Here is an 18,247-nt window from a genome sequence, read left to right as displayed (position 1 = left end):
GCTAAGAATAGACTAACGAACCAAAGTCGTTATTACAGCTGCAAGGGATCGTTAATAGCACAGAAAAGTTGAAAAACCAAAAAGAATTAGTGTTTAGTAATGAAATCTTCTATTAATTTTTAATAATTAATTATTAATAAATATTATTAATAATTAATTACTAATAGATAGTTGATGTAATTGAAACATCTATTTAATTTTTAAAAATTAATAATAATTTTTTTATATATTTTTAATAATATAAATAAAAGAGATAATACATTATCAAAACACTTGAAATAAATATACATATAAAAGAGAAATAAAATCTCCTCATAGTTTTATATTATTATATATACAAAATTATACCTAATTTCTCTTTTCAAATTTTTTTTTTTCTGTGGTTGCGGCATCTGCAGCCTCTCTCTCTCTCGCGCGCTCTCTTTGGCCTCTGCATCTCTTGTCCTCATCGATCTGCTCTCTCCTTCCGAAACGCTACGTTTTTGCTCATTCTCTGGTTTGCTTCGCGGTCCACGAACGTCTTCCTTCTCCAAGATCACAACTCTTAGTTTCTGTATTTTTTTTAATCTTTTTTAAGCTTTTTTTCTTCTCTGTGTATTGTCATTGTGTGTTTAGTTTTGTATTTGTACTTTAATATGAACAAAGCTATAGAGATGTATAGAAATATGCGTGTAATATAGTGTGTATGTGTGTGTTTAGATTTGAGAAGTAGAGGTTCTGGTTTCAGCGGAGAGTTGACCCGGGCCAGACGAGTGCTCGGGGAGGAAGGTTAGATCCGTATGGACATGGAAACTAATTGGTCCGTCGGTAAACCCGACCCGAATTCAAGCTACTTGCAGAAATTCCGACTCTACGAAACGCGCTCGGTATAATCCTATATTCTCTCTGCGTTACTGTTTTTGGTTTCGGATTTGTTAGTTTTGATTGCTGCGTTATGTCGTTTTGGAACGTTGTGTAAATTTTCTTTTGAATTGTGTATTTTTTTTCCCTTGCATAAGATAAGAAACTTGTGGTTTTAGCTTTGGCATGGTGATAATTTGGATCTGCTGCCGGTTTAGATGATGGTAGACTTAGATTTTTTTGTTTTTTACTTGATCAAAGGAAGGAATTTTTTGATTGATGTAGTAGCTATTTGTGTGTGTGTAATTTGACAAATAGTACACTGGGTTGATAAGATTTTGAGTTGTTTGATTTTTGTCTTTTTCAATTCATCTACTCAAATCTACGCTGTGAAATTTAAGTTATGAGATGAAATTTTTAGATTGTGTTTGTGGACTTTCACTATTGTATTGCCTTTTCTTCGACCTTTGTTTTTGTGAAGTAATGAAAAAGGGTAAGATTCTTCATCTGCTGCAACTATTCATTCCCTTATTGGTTGTTTCAGTGATTTGTTGATGAGTTAGCTCTTTGAAAATATTTTTCCTTTCTCTGGAACTTAGGCAAAATACAGTTCTTTATGTAATTGTCATCTAATTGAATTTTAGTTAGAAAAAATTGTTAAGAAATTGACCCACATTTTTTTTTGCCTTAATTGTTATTATGTTGATTTGTGGTTTACTTACTTTTTTGCCTACACTAAAAAGTCTGAAATTGGCATCTTTATCATATGTTGAGATTTCTTCCCAAGCACTGTTATTTTTCCTGTATAACACCTTCTGCATTTTACTGTTTACCTTTGTTACTCTCAAATATTGAGGTGTAAAAAGCAAGAAACTACGCTGCCTTTGTCTTTGCATTTGATTCACCAAATACATTATATTTTCTGTTTTTATTTGTATAAAATTATAATTTATGTTGATTAGGGAATTTCAGAGTTATATATTATGACACAATTTTGATCCACCATTCATTTCATTTCCCGTGCAACAGAATTTTTATATGATAGGAAGAGACAAGAACAGGACCTTTTGGAGGGTTTTAAAGATTGATCGGTTAGAACCATCTGAGCTGTGTATTCTCGAGGATTCTACAATATACTCAGAAAGTGAATGCTGTGACCTGCTAAGGCGAATACATGAAGGGAATAAATCAACTGGTGGACTTAGATTTGTTACTACTTCCTACGGAATAGTTGGTATGTATACTAGATTGTTCTATCTCTTGCATCCATTACATTATAGAGCTTATATGTGTTTTTTTTTTTGGTGAAACTAGGTTTCATAAAATTTTTGGGACCTTATTACATGTTGCTGATTACAAAAAGAAGGAAAATTGGTGCAATTTGTGGCCATGCAATATATGCCATCACCAAGAGCGAGATGATTCCTATTCCAAATTCTTCTGTGCGGTCCAATATGACTAATTCTAAGAATGAGAACAGGTCTTTTGTCCATTCTGCATGTAAATGTAATATGTACTTGGTACTTCTAAAGAGACCTATGAGATTAGTTATCAAAATTGTGCACTGTTCATTTGTAATTAGATGAGGATTTTTATTGTTTTATTTTCTTTCATTAATTTTTGGCACAAATAGTCTGAGTTGGGCATCGTCTATTAGAAGTAGACAAGTTCAACACTGTGGAGGTAATCTCTGTACTGTTGTTGTCAATAAACCCTTCAGTGTTAATTAATGATGTGGACTTCTCTGATTCAAACTTAAATCTTCTGTAGTATAGTTTTATTCCTTTTTGTTTTGTTAATTTTATCTCTCCCTCGTTTAGATTAAATTAGTAGAGGATCTAATTTTGAGTTATGCAATGTTAAATATTACTGTTGCATCCTCCTAAATGTTGTGTAGTGGCTATTGCCTGTTCGCTTCTTGCATATGTACAGGGGCAATCTTCATTGCTGTTGTGATGATGTTAATATAACATGTTGAATGAGACAAGGCATCATCAGGGTTTCAGGGGGAGAAGCCACTTTCCTTTCCTTTTTTTTTCTCTTTTTTTAATTCTTTCTGTTCTTTTCTTTTTTTGCTTCTTACTCTTAGTTTAATTTTTTTTTATTTGCCAGCACTTACTTCAATAATATTCCTTCTTCCTTGAAAATATCATTAAACATGCACTAATTTTCTTGCCATTTTTTTGTTTGTAATGATTATGTAGATACAAGAAGCTCTTATGCACCATGGATCTTACAAGGGACTTCTTTTTCAGCTACTCATATCATGTCATGCATTGTCTTCAAAAGAATTTATATAACAACAAGATAGGGAAAGCTCACTATGAAACAATGTTTGTTTGGAATGAATTCTTAACTCAAGGAATCCGGAATAACCTCAAGAATACTCTATGGACAGTGGCATTAGTATATGGCTTCTTTAAACAGGTGCATTTAATTTTAACACACTCCATGTATCTAAATGCTTATAAATATTATATGCATGAAAAGAGCAGTGGCTCTGTATCTTTTCTTAAGTGGGAAATTGAAATGGTACTTATCTTCAATATCTGATACATATTGTGGCAATATGATATTTTTCAATGTGCATCTTCTCTATTCCATTTTTCGCTTCCTATTTCATTGTATAGCCTCTCTTTGAAGTTATCAAGGTTGTAAATTTCATCCCATTTTTTAGTTGGGAGCCAATGGAGTTGCTTTAGCAAGAATAACTAAATTAAGTACACGGTCCTTTTGTAAGCTGAGCCAGTGTACAAGGAAGTTATTTCAACTTCACCTTGCATTTGTTCCTTATTTTTGGTAAATTCTATGCAATTATAAAACAAAATTTGTGCAAGCTTTATATCTGTTTTCTGTGGTTTCCTGATTTGGTATCCAGGTCAAACTTTCGGCATCTGGTAGGGACTTTAAGTTGACTCTAATTGCCAGACGTTCTCGGCATTATGCTGGCACAAGGTATGAATAGTCTTTTGAACTTCTAGAGCAACTTGCCCGCCGGATTATTTGAATAGTTGTAAGAGTTTTTTTTTTTTTTTCTTTTTGCTGTCTCAACTTCATATTCTGTTCCTGAATATCTCCTTCAAAATATTGCATTGACTAATTCTGTAATTTATCTTCTTTTTTCCCCAAGCATTCCTGCTGCTCTTGTAATGAAATTTATTTACTCCCTATCTTTTCTTGTATAGATATTTAAAACGTGGTGTGAATGATAAGGGTAGAGTGGCCAATGATGTTGAGACAGAACAAATTGTGTTTGAAGATGTTCCTGAGGGATATCCGGTGCAAATAAGTTCTGTTGTGCAGCATCGGGGTTCAATCCCACTTTTCTGGTCCCAGGAAACTTCACGATTGAATATTAAACCTGACATTAGATGTATGATTTTGGCACACCAAACTGTAATTTTCTCTGTTTTTTTTGTTAAGTGTGCTGATTTCTTGTTCTGTTTACAGTATTGAAGAAGGACCAAAACTATGAGGCAACAAAGCTTCATTTTGAAAATCTTGCAAAGAGATATGGGAACCCGATAATTATTTTGAATTTAATAAAGGTAGGATCCTGCAACTATTAAGGGAAAATTTGTTATATAACTTGTATATATACATGCCATATTTCTTTAATTTCCTTGGCATGAAAGTGGATTTACAGTGTCTTTGTCATTCTCATCATCTTTTGGCAATTATATTGATGATTAACAGACGCACGAAAAGAAGCCTCGAGAAAGTATACTCCGTGCAGAGTTTTCCAATGCCATCAGATATTTAAATAAAGGCCTATCTGAGGATAAGCGCCTAAGGTTCCTCCACTGGGATTTGCATAGACATTCCAGAAAGTACTAAGCTTGCATTGCTCCCTCTCCCCCCCTCTCTCCCTTCTCCTCCCCTTTCTCCAGTTATTTTAGTGTTATTAATGTGATTACGCTTTGGTTGTTTTTGAACAGAGCTACCAATGTGTTGTCACTTCTTGGGAAAGTGGCAGCATATGCATTGAACTTGACTGGCATCTTTTATTGTCAAGTTACTCCAAGTCTAAGACCCATGGGGTTGTTATCCTACTCTGAGTAAGTTAACACTTTGGCTTCTAACTTTTTTACAGCATCTTTTCGTTTCCTCTCATGAAATGGATTTCTCTGAGAATCCATTGTCCTTTCAAACAATCTTTTGGCATTGCTTTTTGAGCCCACTTACAATTTATAAATGTAATTTAAGGCATCTGATTTATGCTTTGTTGAATTCTAATGGTGAGGATTCTTAATCAAGAGTTGATTTATTACTCAAAGTTGGTGCTTCTGTAGCTTGTGGAATGCTCTTAGATAGTATTCTTTGGAAGAGAGGGAAAAGAAGAATTTAATCATGTTGAGAAGTTGCTCATGGAAAATCGTACTCTGTTTGCAACTTCTCATTTTAGCCTCATTGCTATGATCTCACTATCATTTATGCTTAATTCTTGCTAGCTACTTATGCTGTTGGCAATTCAAATGTTGTCCAGGAAAAATGATGATGAGTGCTCTCTCAAAAATCCTTCCAATGAAAATGACTTGGGAAGGCATTTGGACTCAGGAATTGGCAATGTGGATTGTGAAGCAAATGGAAATCAAAGTATCAAGGCCCCTATGTTTCAAAATGGGGTTCTAAGGACTAACTGCATAGATTGTTTAGATCGCACAAATGTTGCCCAATATGCCTACGGTCTGGTGGCTCTTGGTTTCCAACTGCATGCTCTTGGATTTATAGAATCACCAATTATTGATTTAGATAATCCATTGGCAGAGGATTTAATGGGGATTTATGAGACAATGGGTGACACACTTGCACTGCAGTATGGTGGCTCTGCTGCACACAACAAGGTAATCCTTTCTGAACAAGGTTGAATTTACAATTTGTAGATATGAAAAATGCAACTGGAAACAGATCTTTCGTGCCAATAGGAATGTATATTGCGTTTGAACTTTTGTTTGATGAATTTCAATGAGTTTCTTTTCTCCATGATTATAAACTCATGGGTGTGGCTATTGCTTTTTAGCAAATAATGAATAAGTCTAGAATTTTAGAAACAGCCAAGAAATTGAGTGCGGTCGTTTTCAATAAATATGTTATAAAGTGATGCAAAAGCTCGATTTAGGCCGAAAGATATATGTTAACTAGCTTATGTTCCAGTCATAGTGCCATTCAAGCATTCATCATCTGCCTGATGTGTAAAACATTCAAATGAGTATAAACTATTCAAGCATGCCAATTGTGTTGTCATTATGCTTTGGATTTTCCTCTTAAAAGTAATTTATTTTTACACTTCATGGAACAGTTGTAGAGTTGGAACTCTATGTAGGCTTGAAAGAATAAATCTATTTCTTTAGATTGAAATCTTGTTGAGATTACAAGTTCCCCTTTGGCATGTCGGATAAGTCTCTTTTGATCTTCTCTTCCTTGGATGCTTTGATTTCTTTAAACTAGAATACATTGGTTCTCATTATCACTGTTTTGAAATGATGTCAAACAGATATTTTGTGAAAGGAGAGGCCAGTGGAAAGCTGCAACTCAGTCTCAAGAATTCTTTAGAACTCTACAGCGTTATTACAGCAATGCATACATGGATGCTGAGAAACAAGATGCTATTAACGTGTAAGTTAAATAGGCCCTATTTTTCAAAAGCATCAGTAGTTGTTTCTGGGCTATAAGCTTCAAGGCGTTCTCAAATTGCATTTTTTGATATGAGGTGCACTGGCATGGGAAAATTCATGACATTTTAATTTCTAAGCAGATTTTTAGGTCACTTCCAGCCGCAACAGGGGAAGCCAGCATTATGGGAATTGGATTCAGATCAACATTACAATGTTGGAGGGCGTGGTCCTGATTTTGTTGATGAGGATGCTCGGTACTACATTCCTCATGATTACAAATATTCTCTGTTGTTTTAATAGCAAACCCCTTTTTAAAGCAATATTGTGGTTTCCTTGAAAGTGCCAAAAAAGTACAGGAAATCATGTTAGATTCACACGTATTGCTTTTATCAGATGGAGGAGGAAAAAAAAAAAGTAGCCAGACAGCATAAAGAGATGATGGAGGGGGGCCTATTATTTTTTAATACAGGAGCTTTTTTGTCATGATCAAAGCTCTCGGTTTTTGTTCAAAAGTTTGCCAAGATATCTTTGCTCTTTTACCTATCCATATCTGAAGAAAGTTTTATGAAACAAAGTGGATTTTACTCTGGTTCAGTAGATTTTCTGTGCTTTTGTGGATGTAATACAAACTGATGATAGTGTTTCTATGACGTTATGATGAATTGGTGATTACACTTCAATAATTTCCAAAACCAACAGTTCCTTTTGTGTAATACCTCATAACATTATTATCTATTCTATTCTCTTCAGGTCATTCGTCAAAAAATCACTATCAGATGGCAATCTTGTAGCAGCTACCAAGGTCGGACATGATAAGCCTTTTTCTGAGGAGCAAGGAGTTAATAAGGGTCTTTCAGATTTAACTCCAGAGATCTCCACCTGCGAAAGTGACATATCATACTCTAGGTCTCTTTAAATTACATCTCCATGTTACATCATCATATCCGTATAAGCATTTGTTTTAGCTAACGCCATAAAAGATCAGGCTAGAAAGTGTTCAACCAACTTTACAAATAAAGTGTTCACACATGTTATTTAATGTTGATGAACACTGATTAGAGGGGTATTCAAACTGCATTACCGTTGATTTAACTGTTGGCTGTCATTTTAGGTATACTCCCTCAATGCCTCGTCAGCAGCTTTTTAAAAATACTGGAGAAGATGAATACTTTGACAGTGATCATATTTGCTATGAAGAGCATGGGGATGCATGTAGCTGCTCAAATTTTCTTGATATGGACTGGCTTTCGTCATCAGGGAATTCTTGTGAAGAAGATCCTTCTGATAGGTGTTTTTTTATGGTTCTATTGAGTTCTTTAACATTACAAATAATAATCAATACAGCTACTGATAGTTTTGATGGTTGCAGGTCAATTGCTGGCCTATCATCTGAATATCTTATGAATGAGCTGAAAAGCGAAACATCTGCTAGTGAGTCTGGATCTAGCTTGAAGGTCAGTATTGAATATCTTCACACTTCTGCCATAAAGGCTCTATTTGGGAATGTCTGTAGATGGTAAATCCATGGTGTACTTATTAAGGCTTTTCGCTAGTTTTCGCTCCTCGTGTTAAAACCTTATCATTTGCCATGACGATTTGTATCTCAATTTCCTACATTCTTTAGTTTCAAATATTAATTTTAGCATCCCTTTTACCTCCAGGGAAGAAATCAAACTGCGGACGACCTCTCTTCCGAAGACCTCATGGGTGGATTGTCAGAGCGCTTTCTGCACTGGGTAACACATGGGGAGACACTTTTCGTATGATAAGCTAACGTTGCGTTTGTGATGATAATAATTTACTCAAGCCATAATCTCTTTGATCCCATCCGAAGGATGTGGATTATCAAACGGAGAATACAAAGCAAGAGAACATTGTAAAGATAACACTCAGTACCGGCCCAGCATTTCTTGAAGCTAATGTAAGTCTCAAGAGTTGCAGCATTTTTGAATTGTGTACCTCCTGAGTCCAGAAGGGTATGATCGAGGAAGCACAAGAGCATAGCTAATTCATTTGGAGTTCTTAGGCCCCCCAATCTCTGTAGGATCTAAACACTGAATTAATCTTGTAAATGTTTTCTTAATCGTTTCTAAGGTTGATTTTGTTGAACGCTACAAAACACCAGTTGACTCTAATGGTTAGAATTAGGATTCAGTTCAAAATTCATTTTTATTTTCTTAGTAATTCAATGTATTTTGATTATTAATTTTAAGAGATTAAGTCTATTTAATTTAATTTAATTAATTTAATTTTTTAAAAGAAAAATTAATATATTTGATTTAAAATTAGAATTAAAAATAACTAAAATTAAATTTGAAATAAATTAAAACAAACTCGACGTAAAATCTAAATTTTAAATTGAACCAAACTAGATTTTGAGTTAAGAGTTTTATTTTCTCTCATTTAATTCAGCCTAATTTAATCTACTATAAATTTCAATTTATTCAATTTTTTAAACTTTCAAATCAAATTTACCAATGCCCAACCCTACAAAAAACGATCATTTTACCTGTGTGATAGTTCAAATACTACTTGCAGATTTTAAAAACGGAACAACCTTTCAATCAGTAAATTCATAATTCCATTCTACTTTCTTTTCACGCCATTAACCTTTTCAACATTAAAAAGGCCAGAAACTCAATTGTAGACAAGAATCAATAAATCAAGGTAAATGTCAAAACTTTCGAAATCCCATTAAAAAAACTAATAGTTCTGATGATGAATAAAAAAATTTCTCTTGCTTCACTCACCCCAGCCAGTAGAAGCAGCTCCTGCAAATTGCCTTGGTTCAGCTGCAGCATCCCATTCTGCACCCAAAGTGAACCCAAAAAGAAGTGGATCAGTAGAACAAACAACGAAATGGTGTTTTAAAGAAAGCAGCATCTAGCAACTGTGCAACACATGTGTCTTTGAAATGGTAGTGTGCTATGAGCATAGTTATTAAAGGCTCAAGGCGCACTAAAGCGCCAAGGAGTCCTAAAGCCTAGGCGCAAGGCTCAGGCGCGCTCTTGCGCCTGAGCAAGGTGAGGTGCAAAAGTAATAAATTTAAAAAGTTCATAAAAATCAAATAAATGTGATGCTTTTCTTTTTTTTCTTTGGCATATATCTTGAATTGGGTTTGCTGATTTGAGTTAAGTGGTTGTCCTTTTTGCTAATGAAATTGCTCGCTAAAGATAGAAATAAAGAAAGCATGCCTTTCTAGAATCTTGTGCCTGAAACAAAGGCGCACACCTAGGCGCATAAGGCGCTAGGGTTCGAGCCTGAGACGCATCTTTAATAACTATGACTATAGCACAAGTTAGCATAAATTTTATAACAAATATGAGGAAAAATTGTTTTGAGAGAACAAGAGAGTCGGGGTAGATGAAACAAAGGATGCTCACTGCTGCTTCAATAACTTATTACCTTGCTCTGGGTGGAAGTTGGCAGCAGGAACATCAGAAATGGGTGGTGGAGCTGCTTCAGCAGTCCACTGGCCATCAGTAACTTGGGCGCCCACTCAGTAGAAAGCCCATAATCAGCAGAAGGGAGTGCATAATCAGCAACTGATACTGCTCCCTCTCTTCCTGTTGCTTGGTTTCCTCAGGTTCTCTGTAGAATAACAAGTCCACCTGCACATAGAAATAAACAGGAATGTAATAAACCACAATAGAAAAAAAATCGACGTTCAACTTATGCAAACCTTCAACATGAACTGTAAAAATGTTTAAATCAGAGTGTTCAATTTAATGTTGAAAGAATACTGTAAAACTTCTTCATATACATTTGTATTATGAAATGCTTGCTTCTACTACAGGCAAATAAATGACAAGAGTTCGAGGACAAGTATTCATATAATAAATTTGTATATACTGGCAATCTACGGAGCATAACATACGACTGTAACCATTAAATGCAAAAAAGTCATCTGATAATATGTATGTACCAAGACATCCAACTTGTGCCCTCAAGGAATAGCGCCTCGCATCTGTAGAGCCATTCTTGTCAACAGCCAAAATAGACATCCAATGCTGTGCTTCCCTTTGTTATTAGCTGGAATGCCAATATCCACATAACGCATAGGAGAATCAGTGTCACAAAAAGCAATGGTGGGAATGTTTCCAAGACAAGATTCCTTAATAAGCTGCAAGTTGTGTATAACAATAGTTAAAATTTGGTGTCAAGGTTCATATAAGAAACAAAAGTATCATAAAAATGGCATGCACACTAGGTGTAAGATCATCAATAAGGCAGGATTCACCTGGTGATCAGTCCTGGGATCAGTGAGGAACAAGAGTCGCGGCTCACTGAGTGTACCGGGAGTGTGCCTTCCAGCAATAGCTGGGCACCACCAGTGTATTGGCCAAACTTGAGGACAGCTCTTTGACCATAAGGCCTAGCAGACTGGACGATAATGTCCTGTGGGTTCTCAATGGCCACAATAACCCTAGCAGCCACTTGAAGTTTTTCCCATGTCTTTGCCAAGATTGATGATATAAATTCCTGAGGGATATACAACAATTAATTGAATTGACACTAATATCCAAAACATGTTCACAAGATTTTTAAACTTCGGGACTCGGATAAGAGGGCCAATGGCAAGCAAGACTGGGAATAAGCTAATCAAAATTATAGTCTAAGGTGACTGAACGGAGACAATATCAAAAAACTGATAACTCCGAATAAGCTAATCCAATGTCAAATCACATAACCCAAAAAAAAAAAAAAAGAGTCAAAGTGGTCCATTTACAATGAACATCCAAGTACGAACAGGTAGAAAAAATCACATAAACAAGTATAGACATACATAAGAACAAGAGAGATAGTGCACATACCATCATTTCGGCGCTTGAAAACGTAACGTTTCATCGGGAAGTCACAGTTCTTAGTGCCAAGGTGAACTTCAGCAGCTAACATCATCTGTATATCCAACTCCTTCTGGGACAGAGCCCGTGTTAGTGCCGCTGCTGTGCCCGTAGCCATGGCTGCGCTCCGCAAGAGCTTGAGAGAGACGGAGTGAGTGAGAGGATCTGTATATCCAACTCCTTCTGGGACAGAGCCCGTGTTGGTGCCGCTGCTGTGCCCGTAGCCATGGCTGCGCTCCGCAAGAGCTTGAGAGGGACGGAGGAAGTGAGAGGAAGACAGATGAGCTAAGATTTTCTTTAACATAGCAGAGAGAAATGTAGGGTTTTAAGGCTCAATTAAATTATGGCCGGCTGTGGGCTCTCTTTTCCATAAGCCTAAACTCCATCAAAGTTTTTTTTTTTTTTTTTTTCCAATAATATGAAATCTGAAATTCAAGTCCGTCTAACTTGCTGTTAAAATTGTTATTAAAAAAATTATTTTTTAAATATATTAATAAAAAAATATTAAAAATAATTTAAAATTAAATTTAATAAATTTTAATTATTAAAATTAAAATAATAAAATAATTTTTTTTAATTATTTTTTTAACATTATTTAAAGAAATAATTTAAATCGTTGTCAAACAAACACACCACAAGTATAAAATGATAATCATTAATATTATAAGAAAATGATAATCTTTAATATTATAAGTTAATATTTTATTTATTCATCTTCATTTACATGACTAAGTTCGGTTCTCCAAACTCACATGCTCCCTCCACAAAAATTATCATTTTTTTCTGTCATTTAACTCCTGATAAATGATAATTATAGAAAATAATGGTTGTCAACTGACAAGCTAGCGTAAAATTTATCAGAAACATATATAAAAACTTTAATTAATATTTAAATTTATTAAATTTTATACTTTTAAGTAACAACTTATATAAGAAGCTCTTTTTCTCCTTATCCCTTTTCTATCTTTTTTTTTTTTCTTCTCTTTCAGATTTCTTTTTTTAGATAATCACCTGTAAAATTTTCACCCATAGTTAGCCTTATATCAATTTTTGTCATTATTTTTTATTTATTTTTTTAAATAATTTTTTAGATTTATACGCTTTTGAAACAAATTTGAAATTCTCCCTCTAATATTAGAGTTTTATTTCTCTTAATTATTAGGGTTTTATTTTTCTCTCTTTAGTAAAATTTTATTTATTTTTTTAATATTTAAATTTGTTATTTAGCAATTCAATTCGTTTTCTTTAAGTTAGAGACTCAAGTATGAATAATTCTCTTCCAGTAATGAAACTTAATAGTATAATTTATACGTCTATTAACTATTAGCATCTTCATAACTTGTGAGCTATAAAAGTAATAAATTCTCAAAAGGACAACATTATAAAAATTTTCTTTAGTCATCTAAAGATTTTCTCTCATGAGAACATTATATTATATTTATCTTGCTATTTTATTAACAAATGACCAAATTTTTTCTTAAAAAAAAATTAACTTATATAAAAACTTTTCATTAATAATTTATATTTTTTAACGTTTAACAATCTAGTGAAATATTTAACTTTTTTAAATATAATAATAAATTTAAATAATATAACATATAAATTAAAAAAAAATACCAGTTATAATTCACCAATACTTAAAATAATTATTCATAACTTAATAGTAATAAAATCATTTTAAAACCACTAAACTCTCAAATTAAATCACAATCCACGTCCGATAAAAAAAATTAAAATAAAAACATTCTTCAAAAAAAAAAAACATATTTTAAACATTGTTAACTAATTCGTAGCAAGTAAATGACACTGCATTCGTTGTTGTATTCTACCTATGATTACCCGTGTCATTCAACTGTTCAACATTAGCAAAGCTCAATGAAAGTTGAAAATAAAATATTGTAAAAATTAGCATCACTACAAGGGAAATGTCAAAACTTTTAAAATCCAGACGTCTACAACTAAGCTTTTGCCCAAAACGATGATTAAACAAAACAAAACATGTCCACTTTCCAATTTGATGTTTGGTAATCCCTCAAACAATTCCTAATAAATCTAAACAATAGCACAAGACATGGTATTGAGCTTCTCGTGCTTCACTATTCCCAGCCAGTGGCAGCAGGAGCAGGGGCTACTGATTGGGCTGGCGGTGCTGCTGCGTCCCATTCATTAGACAATCCACCTAAAGTTGAATAAACACAGAAATGGTGTTAGGAAAAAAAAATCTGCCACTAACAACTGTACATCAAATGTATCGTAGTATCCGAGCACTTGTAGCATTTACTTTTGCTAGCAAATAGTAATACGAAGCTTAAAAAGTACTCTTAAAAAATTTTATATGGCAAAATAGTTTTGAAAGCACAACAGGAGCAGATGAAAATGAGGGCGGTTCAATAGTGTTTGAATAACTTACTACCCTGCTCTGGATATAAGTTGGAAGCAGGAACAGCAGAAATAGGTGGTGGAGCTGCTTCAGCAGTCCACTGGCCATCAGCAATTTGAGCATCCCAATCAGTATTAGAAAGCCCATAATGAGTAGAAGGGAGTGCATAATCAGTAACTGGTACTGCTTCCTCCTCTTCCTGTTGCTTGGTTTCCTCAGGCTCCCTATAGAAGAATAAGTCCACCTGTTTATGGAAAACAAATAAATGACAACGTAATAATCCTAAAAAGTAAAGAATTGTTGCAACCAACTTATACTAACAATTCAGCAGGAAGCGTATAAAAGCTCAACACAAAGATTACACTTTAATGAGATTAAGGGAAAATCATACAACTCCTTCACAAACATGTGCATACAAATAATGTGTTTGTAAAAACTAGCAATCAGAAGAGTGCAACACAAAAATTGGAGCCATTAAACACAAAACAGTTATCTGATAATATGTAGGTACCATAACATCCCACTTGTGCCCTTGTGGAATAGTGCCTCGCATCTGCAGAACCATTCTTGCCAACAGCCAAAACAGACATCCAATACTGTGCTTCCCTTTGTTATTAGCTGGAATGCCAATATCCACATAACGCATAGCAGAGTCCGTGTCACAAAAAGCAATGGTGGGAATGCTTCCAAGAGAAGATTCCTTAATAGGCTGCAAGATGTGTATAACAATAGTTAAAATTTGGTGTCAAGGTTCATATAAGAAACAAAAGAATCATAAAAATGGCATGCACACAGGGTGTGAGATCATCAATAAGGCAGGATTCACCTGGTGATCAGTCCTGGGATCAGTGAGGATCAAGAGTCGCGGCTCACTGAAAGATGTTTGAAGCTGGTTAGTGAATGTACCGGGAGTATGCCTTCCAGCAATAGCATGGGCACCAGTGTATTGGGCAAACTTGAGGACAGCTCTTTGACCATAAGGCCTTGCAGACTGGACTATAATGTCCTGTGGGTTCTCAATGGCCACAATGACCCTAGCAGCCAGTTGAAGTTTCTCCCATGTCTTTCCAAGATTGATGATATAAATTCCTGAGGGATAAACACCAAGTAATTGAATTCACACTAACATCCAAAAAATCTTGACAATATTTTTAAACTTCAGAACTCAGATAAGAACGCCAATGACAAGTGAGACAGGGACTTAGAGCTCTGGCATGTGAAATCATAATGCATATACCCAATTCATCTATGAGAATCTCTGAAATGACCAAAACCAAATTATACATGGGTGTTAATATTACATATAGATAAATGCATATTAATTCCAAATAAAAGCACCATTTCCACACGCATCAATTTAAGTGAATAGGAACTACTAGAAACAAACCAAACTCATTTGTATGTTATTCAAATAACACAATTACGGATACAGATAGTAGCGTGAGACGATCAAATAGTTCCATTTTCTTTTTGATTCAGTAAACATTACACCGAAAACTGAAAGCAAGACTCCCAAATATACAATCAAATGCTTTACGTCAAATCACCTACAAATTCACATCATCCAAAGTAAAATACAAAGCTCAAAATTAGTATTAATATTATAGTCTAATGCGACTGAACGTAATCCGTATACCACAGATCTGAGATCTCCGGATAAGCTAATCCAATGTCAATCACATTAAACCATAAATCAGAGTTCTCCAAAATCAAATTAGGGTCCATTTACTATGGACAACCAAATACGAGCATTTAGGCAATAAAAATTCACAAATACATATATATATATATATATAAATGAAGGTAAGAGACAGAATATACCATCATTGCGTCGCTTGAAAACATAACGTTCCATCTGGAAGTCGCAGTTCTTAGTGCCGAGGTGAACTTCAGCAGCCAACATCATCTGTATATCCAACTCCTTTTGGGACAAAGCCCGTGTTGGTGCCGCTGCTGTGCCCGTCGCCATGGCTGCGCTGCGCAAGAGTGAATGAGACGGAAGGATTGTGATAGGAAGACAGATAAATAGGGTTTTCTTTAACCTAGCTGATAGGACGTAGGGTTTTTACCCCATCAAAGACTACTATAGTTAGGTTATTATAAACTCATTTTGTTATTTAATTTTAATTGAAATTTTTTTAAACTTAAAATATTATAGTTTAAAAACAATTTTAACATTAAAAATGAAAAAATTTCAACATAAAATGAAATTTCAACCTGAATTATCTTATTTTATAAATTTAATTTGATTTATTAAATAATTTGATTTAATTTAAAGTTTATAAAAATTCAATTTTATCAAATTTTAAATACAAAGTATAAAATGGAATTAAATTGAGATTTTCCTTAAATTGCGCTTAACTTGAGATTAGCTATCTTAGCTGCGCAGATAATTTATGATCTTGTTTTAATAAGATAATTGAATTATTGATTTAATTATAAATTTTATAAAAACAATTTTTTAATTCAATTTTCATAATTCAAAATATTCAACTTTAATTTTTTTTTTAATTTTATATAAAAACAAATTTCATTAAAATTATAATACCTTGATTTATCTTAAATTCAAAATATCATTTTTAATAAGATATTTTAATTGGATGACTTTTGGAAAATATTAATTTTAAGCTTTATAATTGAATTGTCTGATTGAGCGAGTTTGGTCTGGTTTAAAGGGCTCAGGAAAGGTAATGTGATGTTGATAATATGTGAATATGGGACTTGTGATTTTAAAAGTGAGATTTGAACTACTTTACATGTTGTGTTTTTTCTAGGAATTATTTTAATTTTATGATTTAAATCAATTATTTAATTTTATCAGTCTTTTGATAGGGGTTAGTATGTATGTTTAAGTGGTCGATTCCAGCTATCTTCTCCTTTTAGGCAAATCAGCTGCAGTCCAGTTGACCAATCTATGAGAAGATATTGATCTTATTTATAATTTCAATATCATTATATATTCAAGGCATGTTTATATATATATATATATATATATATATATATATATATATATATATATATATATATATGTAGCTAAATACTAAGCACTCATTATGTTGCATTTTCTTATTTACAAAAATGAATGTGGATGTTGTCTTAGAATATTTTAGAGCTCTGTGCATACGCCGGTGTGCGTGTGGTGTGGTGTAATGGATATGGGTAGAACGGGCAAATCGGCTTGAGCTAGTTTCACTTGGGGCCCGATCTTTTTTGTGAAAGTTGAGGTGAGTACGGTTTTGAGTTAATTTCGCTGACCTTCGCATTTGGATTATTAAGCGAAAATCCTTCTTGAGTTGATCTAGCTGGCAGGCATTAGATTAAAAGAGCTGTATAGATGATCAACTCCCATATGTATATATATCTGATGTGATATATGTGTGTGTGAGTGCTACAAATTATTCTTTATATGAGTATTATTTAAACTTGGCTGAATATGATAACTTGTATTGCATTTCATCCTTAGGGTGCATTAGTGCTAGATAGTTATAGAAATTATAATTAAAATCAATATCTTACTCTATGAGACAAACGTTCATTCCTGTTCACCCCCTTTTTTCTAGGTTACAGGAGGGTTTTTTCTTGTAATTAACTTGCTTTCTTCCTAGCAGGTCTATAGCTGCAATATCCACATTTTATGTTATAAATTTGAAATCTAAAACTCCGCATGTGTTATAAGTATTTTATTTGGTTTTTTTACTATAAAAGACTATTTATTTTTTAAATTGTAAACTTTTTAATTATGCATGTGTGATTGTGTGGGATGGATGTTTATTTTGGATGAGGGAGCTGAGCTTCCATTTGATTAAATTGATTGATTGAGGATTGTGAGGGTGAGCTAGGCTTCCCAAATGAAAACATTTTGTGATTACAGGTCAGATGAGTTAAGAACTCCCTGTTTGATGGTTCAAGTAATAGTCGGACTCTGTCTGGTTGTTTTCTTGAAAATGGGCTCAAAACATAAGCTTTATGATTGGGCTAAAACACAGTTAGACCTACTATAAGCTTATGAGGCCTTACGCTGACCCAAGTTCTAGTGCCGGTCCGGCCCATAGCTTTGGTCATGACAAAATTGGTATTAGAGCTTAGGCTCTAGATTCATGGGAAAGAGTATAATTGGGAAAGAGTATAATTGGGAGTGTAAAAGGAGTCTTGTTAGGAGGTCACATGCGAAGTATAAGATCATGTTTCATTTTCTTCTATAAATCATTATTTTTAGCTTCTATGTTATTCCTTGGGTAGTATAAGAGTACTTTAATTTTGTGTCTCAGTTTTCATAGAGTACATGGTGATGTGAACTAAAATTAGCAAATGTGTTGAGGTTTGCCATGGGGATACATACTCCAAGAAATGCTATGTTTCAGTTAGTATGAGTTTAAGTGGCATGACTATCTAGTGTAAGGCATAAGGACATAAAGGTGACTTTTAGCAGTATAGCTGCCCTAGACGAGAGTGAGGATATCACTGCTAGCAGTCGTCAGTGGATAGCCCAATCAAAGAAAGTTATAGTATCAGTAAATTCGAGAGAGATAAAAGATTGAAAACCTAACCTGTTGGGATGTGTCATAATA

The 18,247-nt window shown here is 33.9% G+C and overlaps 2 protein-coding genes and 1 pseudogene across 3 annotated transcripts; 1 reads left to right on the top strand and 2 right to left on the bottom strand.

Moving 5' to 3' along the window:
- The first annotated feature begins 356 nt into the window (after nt 1-356).
- LOC110633426 (phosphoinositide phosphatase SAC2) lies at nt 357-8,661 on the top strand. Its single transcript, XM_058151450.1, has 16 exons — nt 357-866; nt 1,870-2,074; nt 2,155-2,320; nt 3,045-3,267; nt 3,719-3,795; nt 4,026-4,213; nt 4,291-4,388; nt 4,537-4,670; nt 4,779-4,898; nt 5,327-5,684; nt 6,335-6,456; nt 6,596-6,709; nt 7,206-7,361; nt 7,567-7,743; nt 7,825-7,909; nt 8,117-8,661. Exons 1-16 carry the CDS (start codon nt 780-782, stop codon nt 8,219-8,221), a joined length of 2,415 nt encoding a protein of 804 aa, XP_058007433.1. The 5' UTR covers nt 357-779; the 3' UTR covers nt 8,222-8,661.
- Nucleotides 8,662-9,019: 358 nt separating this feature from the next.
- LOC110633417 (40S ribosomal protein Sa-2-like) lies at nt 9,020-11,710 on the bottom strand (annotated as a pseudogene).
- Nucleotides 11,711-13,171: 1,461 nt separating this feature from the next.
- On the bottom strand, nt 13,172-15,758 carry LOC110633429 (40S ribosomal protein SA). Of its 2 annotated transcripts, none has more exons than XM_021782024.2 (5): nt 15,501-15,758; nt 14,506-14,768; nt 14,191-14,388; nt 13,713-13,923; nt 13,172-13,478 (listed from the first exon to the last, which is right to left on the bottom strand). In XM_021782024.2, exons 1-5 carry the CDS (start codon nt 15,646-15,648, stop codon nt 13,396-13,398), a joined length of 903 nt encoding a protein of 300 aa, XP_021637716.1. In that variant the 5' UTR covers nt 15,649-15,758; the 3' UTR covers nt 13,172-13,395. The 2 variants fall into 2 exon arrangements, with proteins under 2 accessions (XP_021637716.1, XP_021637715.1); XM_021782023.2 differs by having other exon boundaries at nt 13,710-13,923; nt 15,501-15,755.
- Nucleotides 15,759-18,247: the final 2,489 nt, after the last annotated feature.

This window comes from Hevea brasiliensis, chromosome 1, assembly GCF_030052815.1.
Source record: "Hevea brasiliensis isolate MT/VB/25A 57/8 chromosome 1, ASM3005281v1, whole genome shotgun sequence".
Taxonomy (NCBI): Eukaryota; Viridiplantae; Streptophyta; class Magnoliopsida; order Malpighiales; family Euphorbiaceae; genus Hevea; species Hevea brasiliensis.
Note: the sequence above shows the minus strand (reverse complement) of the source record. Positions and strands in the feature narration are given on the sequence as shown.